Source organism: Anopheles coustani, chromosome 2 (genome assembly GCF_943734705.1).
Source record: "Anopheles coustani chromosome 2, idAnoCousDA_361_x.2, whole genome shotgun sequence".
Classification (NCBI taxonomy): Eukaryota; Metazoa; Arthropoda; class Insecta; order Diptera; family Culicidae; genus Anopheles; species Anopheles coustani.
The window spans coordinates 32,221,385-32,228,617 of NC_071289.1; the positions used below are offsets into that span (position 1 = coordinate 32,221,385).

The 7,233-nt window shown below is 56.1% G+C and overlaps 1 protein-coding gene across 4 annotated transcripts in view; it reads left to right on the forward strand.

Annotated features, from left to right (window-relative positions):
- The window catches only part of LOC131261945 (uncharacterized), a 57,542-nt gene extending 51,117 nt beyond the window's left edge, over positions 1–6,425 (forward strand). For all 4 annotated transcript variants that reach the window (XM_058263817.1, XM_058263818.1, XM_058263819.1 and 1 more), the window contains one exon: positions 38–6,425. In XM_058263817.1, the coding sequence (XP_058119800.1) occupies positions 38–5,462 (5,425 nt within the window). In that variant the 3' untranslated portion in view covers positions 5,463–6,425. The remainder of the gene's footprint in view (positions 1–37) is intronic.
- Positions 6,426–7,233: the final 808 nt, after the last annotated feature.

A 7,233-nucleotide genomic window follows, 5' to 3' on the forward strand; every position in this document is an offset into this window, starting at 1 on the left:
AATATGAGTTCGATGTTTCTTTTGTTTCTCCTCACAGTTATAGCCTACCGAAGGTGAACATTGCCGATATGATCAAGAATAGCAGTGGCCTCGGTGGTATGGGTGGCCCGATGGACCTGAGCGAGGTGCAGGACTTTTCGATCGGCAAGAACAAAAAGTCCTCTGCCGGCGGCCAGCAGCTTCCGAGCGGCATCAGCATCACCAGCGCGAACATGTCCTCGGGTATGCTGAGCGCGGCCCATCAGCACCAGCAGCAGCAGCAGTCACCGTCGGCAGCGGTCGCGGCAGCGGCGGCGGCTGGCAAGGGCAAGCTGAACGACATGCTCTCTAAGCTGATGAAAAAGAACAACGTGAGCGTACCGATCGAAGAGCCGCCACTCGGAAAGGAGAAGAAACGCCGCAAGCTGGATGAAATCGTGCTCGGTTTGTCGGCGGCCAAGGAGCACAAGACCATCTTTGGCGACCCAACACCGCCCGGTGGTAGCTTCTCCGGCAGTTCAATGAAGAAACCGCAAATTCCACCGAGCGTTTCCGTCACACCGGCCAGCGCGCCGTCCTCGGTTAGCCAGCAGCCACCGCAGAAACCGTTCACCATCACCGTTACGAGCGTTCCGGGCAATCCGAAGGGTCAAGATGGTAGTGGTGGTGGTCGTGGTAGTTCTTCGTCGAGCAGTGGTCAGAGTGCGGCGGCGGCTGCCGCTAGTATGCAGGCTGCTCTGCAAGGCATGTCCGGTATGGGTGGCGCACTGTCGACGAAGGACAGTCTGAACGCACTATTCGCCCAGGCGGCACAGGTTGAGCAGCAGGCCTTCCTTAAGCAACAGCAGAAGCTGATCCAGTCGCTGCCGGCCAATTCACCCCAGCGCAAGGCCTACGAGGCGATGTTCGCCGAGATGAAGCAGGCGGCAGAGTTGAGCTCGAAGCTTGGCCAGTACGGAAGTGCGCACGATGCGAAGGTTAACAAGTGGCTCGCAGAACAAACGGCCGCCCTTACCGAGCAGGCGATGGGCATGGACTATCTGTCGCGCTCGAGGTCACGGGGTGGTGCTCAATCGTCTGGTCAGGGAGGAACAAGTTCACGCTCTACCCGCGGTTCGGCCAACAGTAGTCTTCAGCAGCAGCAGCAACAGCAGCAACAACAGCAGCAGCAACAACAACAGCAGCAACAACAACAGCAACAACAACAGCACCATCACCAGCAACAACAACAACAACAAGTGGATAGCAATCCGATGCAATTTAACTGGAAGAATCTAACCGGTGATGAGTACGTCGCCGTCATCAACAAAATCAACGGCAAGCGGCTGACCGGCAACAAGGCGCCCCAGCTCAAGCGTCTTACCCAGTGGTTGGCGGACAATCCGGCCTACGAGATCGATCCAAAGTGGGCCGAATCGATCACGCTACCCGGCGGACCGGGTATCCTCGCGACGAAAGGTTCGGATAACAGCGGAAGTGGAAGCGGTGGAAGCTCGGCAAAGCAGATGCGCTCGCAGAACGCAGCCGCAGCCAATCAATACGGCTCGGCTGCCGGCGGCAGTGGTGGCCAGCAATCGGGTGGTGGTGGATCCGCGTCGACATCCGCGTCGTCCTCGTCGAAGAAACACTCCCAGAGCAGCAACAATGCAGCGGCCGCAGCGGCAGCAGCAGCAGCCGCCGCCAGCATGCAGTTCCCGGGACTGGCCGGGCTGAACGCAAACCTGCTCTCGAGCATCCCGGGACTGGGTAGCTTCGATCCGAAGAACAACCCACTGCTTATGCCGTTCGGTGGCATGCCAGGACTGGCCGGGCTCGGTGGGTTGGGAAATTTGAACAACATGAATCTCTTCTCGAATCTGGCCGGTTTGGGCGGACTGGGCGGCGCCGCCGGAGCTGGTGGAATGGACGCGCAAAGTCTCGCCGCCATGATGGCCGCGGCTGGACTCGACCCGACGGCAGCACTGAGTGCGGCCGCCGCCGCTGCCGCTGCCGGAACGCCCACGAAGGGTGGTTCAGGAAAATCACGCGGCAAACAGTCGGCGTCGGCGGTAAACGATGGTGCCGGAACGTCCGGGACCGGATCGGGTCAGCAGGGAGGAGGTGGCGGAGGCTCATCGTCAAAGGGCCAACAACAGCAACAGCAAGCCGCGGCAGCAGCTGCAGCAGCCGCAGCAGCAGCCGCCAACAGTCAGTTCCCGTTCTTCTTCCCCAATCCGAGTTTACTGTACACTCCACTCGGTTTGGGTGGTTTGAATCCGTACGGATTGCCGGGTGCTAGTGGTGCGACGACCGGTACCACCTCGACCACCACATCGCGTCAATCGCAGTCCGGTAAGCAGAATTCGCGCGGTGGCGGTGGTGGAGGAATGGGTTCGGGAAGTTCAGCCTCACAGTCGGCCTCGTCTCCGGGAGGTAGCGGGAAGGGAGGACGCTCGTCCGGGTTGAGCCAACAGCAGCAGCAAGCGGCTGCAGCGGCCGCCGCAGTTCACCAGCAGGCGGCCCGTGAAGCGGCTCAGTTGAGTCTGCTCCTGCCGCACGACACACACTTACTGGAATCTCTGACTCGTTCCGCTGGGCTCGACATTTCGGCTGCCGCAGCGGCCGTGGCCGCAGGTTCGAGTGGTGGCGGAGGAAGTGGTAGCGGCAGTGGTCGCGGTGGCAGTGGATCCAGCGCATCGGACAAACGTGCGCGAGAGAGTGCGGCCGCACAACAGGCCAACAAACAGGCGCTCGAGAAATTGGAACGGGAGCGACGTAAAATCCTGGAAACACTCACCGCCGGGGGCTTCCCGGGAGATTTGGCTGCGATGCAGGCGGCCTTCTCGGGCTCATCCGGCAAGATGTCCTCCTCGTCGAAGGGCGGTAGTAGCAGCAGCAGCAGTAGTAGTGCGGCAGCCGCCTCCGCACAGGCTGCTGCCGCCGCCGCAGCAATGGCGGCCATGTCCGGCAAGGATATGCCGCCGCTGCCCATCCCACCAGAGTTCAGTCAGGCGCTCTTTGCGGGCATGGCAGCCCATGCACTTTCAGCGTCGGCTGCCTCTTCCGGGGCGGGTGGCTCTGGGGGGGCCGGTGGAAGTGGACGATCGTCATCGCCGTCGGCGGCTAAAAAGGCACGCGAACACCAGGACCTAAAGGATGCGTTCGAACAGTTGAGCAAGAACCCGATCGAGCTACTAGCTCGAAGTCTCGGAGTTGGGCCAGCCATTTCCCTCATCCCAACGTCATCCTCGTCCTCCCCAACCCCACCGTCACCTTCCGAGTCGAAACGAGCGCGACACGAAGCGGCTCAACTACAGCACCATCTGTCGAAGCTAGACCCTAAGACCACATCGTTGCTTCTGGGCGGTGGAGTAGGAGGAGGTGGAGGAAGTGCATCCGTTGCGCCGGAAGAGCTGAAAAGTTCATCCCGTTCGAGTCGGTCGAGTGCGGTCGGTGGAAGCAGCAGCAGTAGCGCCACTGACACGGCTGCATCGTTACTCGGGCTCGACAAGGTGACCCTCACACCGGCTAGCATAGCCGCATCATTACCCTCACAAACAACCATCTCGCTTGCGCCATCTCCGCTTCCGAATGCCGCTGGCGGTGGTTCTTCGTCGTTGAACCTGAGCGCCAAAAGTCCGGCCCTGTCGAGTTCGTCCTCATCGAGCAGCAGCTTGTTGATGGAACGCGAGCGTGAACGTGAACGTGAGCATCACCATCGGGAGCGGGAACGAAGCGAACGGCACGAACGGCACGAGCGCGATCGGATGGAGCGTTTAGAGCGACGGGAACGTGAAGAACAGCGGGCCGTCATGGCAGCGGAACGGCTGGTCGGAGGCTCGTCTTCGTCATCGTCGTCAGCGGCGGCGGCGGCGGCGGCCGAGAGAAGCCTACGCTCGTCCGTGGAGAGTAGTATCGCGGCAGACCTAAGTCGTGCGGCAGCCGCTGGACTGTCCGTGTCTCTTGCGAACCCGGGAAGTTCTTCGGCCGCAGCCAGTGGAAGTAGCAGCAACAGTTTGCTTAGCGCGTCACTATCCCTCACCGCGCTGGGTCCACAGAACCTTTCCTCGCCGGGTGGCACAAGTTCCAGCCATGGCGTAGCCGCCTCCAGCTCCTCAGCAGCGTCGGAACACACCACCGGGGGTGGTGGTGGACCCTCACAACAACAACAAGGTGGTGGTGGTGCTCCCGAAATGGATTTGGAAGATTTGATTGCACCTTCCAAGCTTTCGAAATCGAGCGGGGGTATACTGAACGATGAGGACGTCGATCCACAGAAGCAGATAATGTTGCTGAAACAGAAGCAGAAACTTCTGCAGCAGGAACATCTGAAGAAGGTGCACGAGGCACAGGAGGCACAGCGATTGATCGAACAGCAGCGCATCATGGCGGCGGCAGCGGCCGCCGCAGCCGAGCAGAAGAAGCTGCAGCAGCAGCAACACCATCATCAGCATCAGCAGGATCACAGTAGTACTGGAGGACGGCAGTTGACGGAGGAGGAGCTGGCTGTTGAGCCGCCTCCACGATCATCCTCGCGACACCACAGAGAGGAAGACGATGACCAACTGCTGCGTCACCGAAGTAGTGGCGAATCATCATCCAAGCGCCGCCGTGAGCCAACCGGTGAGTTGATGGACGGCACAGCGAGTTCGTCGATGATCGGTGGTGGTGGTGATGGTGGCGAATTGAAGCGCGCACGTGAAGAGGTTGACTCGCTTGGTGAATCGTCACAACATCATCATCAACAACCGACGGTTGCGACAGCTGCACGTTCCGAGGCCGGTTCATATGACGAAGGGCGCGAGCGTGATCATCACCATGATCTGCTTCTTGGCAGCGAGAAAGAATCGTTAGTGGAATCGGACCACGAAGCAGGCGGAGGAGGCGCAGGATTTGGCAGTGCCACGCAACACCACCACGAGGAAGATCGCCGTCGGACATCGAGACGCCAGCAGCAACAACATCACAGCCTGGTCGATGGTGGCGCCGACGACGACGAAGCGAATCGTTCCGAGTCGGAAAAGTCCACTCCGGAGTTCGGTGGTAATTCTTCCGCGATGCCTGGTGGTTCTCTGTCCTCCGGGGCGCGCAAATCAACGCGCTCCAGCACCGACGCCGCCAACTCGAGTGGTGGCGAATCGAACGGCGGTGGTGGTACGTCGTCGTCGGCAGTGGCCCAAGCAGCCGCTCAGCAAGCGGCCTCCTCATCGACCCCTTCCGGTAGTCGTCGAACGACGCGCAGCAAACGACCGCGCAGTGGCGAAGATTTGGAGTCGACGGTCGGTGTTCCCGAGCGGAAGCGTGAGCTGCGATCGAGCGCTGGACGCCAGGCGGCTGCTGCTGCAGCGCGCATGGCCGCCGAAGCGAAGGCGGCTGCAGCGGCCGCAGCTGCTGCCGCGGCTGGTGGGTTCTCCGATAGCAGCACCGGCTCGCTCAACCTATCCGGCACCGGTGGTGGCGGTAAGGATCAGCACGATTCGGACAGGGACGATCAGCCGATTTGACTAAAAACGAGTAAATGACGCTTATAAATGTAGTGTAGTGTGGTCGAGGGAAGTAGTACTAATAGAGAGATAAGCAAAAAAGTGACGAGGTTGAGGCATATAAGAGAAGGAGAGACACGTTCTTAGACATTATATAAGAGAAAAAAGTGACACACACTGATATTACGTACGAAAATATTGCCGGTTCAACACGTCGTCAAGCGAGGGGGGAGGGAGGAGGGCCGAGAGGAGAACTCCTTGGCGCAACAACGTACGCACGTTTTTGTTGTATGTATCTGCGCGTTTCAAACATGGCATCATGGTCCGAAGGTCAGCGATTTTGCGGTACGCTCCTGCTGTTTTCTATCCTTTTTGTGGATGGATAGAAAATAGATGGAGACACAGCAAATAACATCAACAACAACAACAACAACAACCACCACCAAAAGAACATTTAAACGAAAGGAAGCTTACGCTCCGGTGGATGACGGGATTGGGGTTTTTAAAAGTCCGGTGTTCGGTGGAGCACCGAACGATCTTGTGGGAAAGCCCTATCCGTCGTTCGCGATGGACCGTAAGAGAAGAAAAAGACATTTTAGACAACCCGGACACACGCCGTTTTTACGGCGTACGTTGCGAAACATCCACTCACACACTCATTCACTCACACACACATACTCAAACACACACACTCATAGACAAAAGAAGGAATCAAAGGGAAGTTCTCGGATAAGGAGAACGAGACGACGGCGTGGCACATAGTTCAGAACATTTCAATCTGATATGCAATGCGAAACACTGTAACGTAAAAAAAACCACGTATATAAAAAAGTGAAACAAAAACAAATTCTACCCCCATGTGCTCATTCTTGTCACTAAATGAAAGAGAAAAAAAAGAGAAAAAGAAAGAAAAATAGGACAAAACAAAGGAGCGAGAATATTGCCACAAATCAAAACTGAGAAGCAGGCTATAAGTGAAAAAGAGTGTATAAAATAGAAAGATAAATCTAGACTTCATAACAAGTACTCACAGGAAGTATCAACTGAAAGCTTGAGTAGAACCGTATAGAAAAAGAAAGATGGAAACAAACAGTAATATGAGATGTAAACTTAGTAGGTACGAAGGAATCCCATTGACACACGTACGTAAGTTATCCCACACCAGCACACAACAATGCTGCATAGAAGGATGCAAAGTTGCATAGAAGGAGAGAAATTGCACTCGACGATGAATAAGGGAAAAGAATTAGGATTACAAAAAAAATCCTTATTCACAGCCAGGGCGGAAATTGAACCTTCGTTGAGCGTGTCCTGGAAGTTGAAATAGAAATTCGTCTTGGTATTAATGTGTGACTGTGTGTTTGTTGCGTTTGATCGAATGTGTGTGTCTTCTATGTATGGTAGGCGAGAAAAATGGATATAGGAAGAAATTATGGTTAAGTAGGGACACAGTAGGGAAGCAACAGAACCAACTTACCGACCGACCGACGCGACCCAGGGTCAACGGTGATGGTCTACTCGATTCCCGTTTTATTAATTGGAGTGCGAAGAAAAATTACACGATAACAATAATTATTTATTTTTGACATTATTCTGTTTTTAAGAATCATAAATAAATTAGTCTAGAATTTGTCTCGCTGCCTGACGGAAGGTGAGAAAGGGGGAGGAGAATGAGGAGGCCAATATGATGGTCTCCAGGACACAAACATGGAAACAACAGTGTAGTGAGGGGAGCGAATGGAGCTGATTGATGTTCGTGTTGTAACCATCATTTCCATGATCATCGTCATTC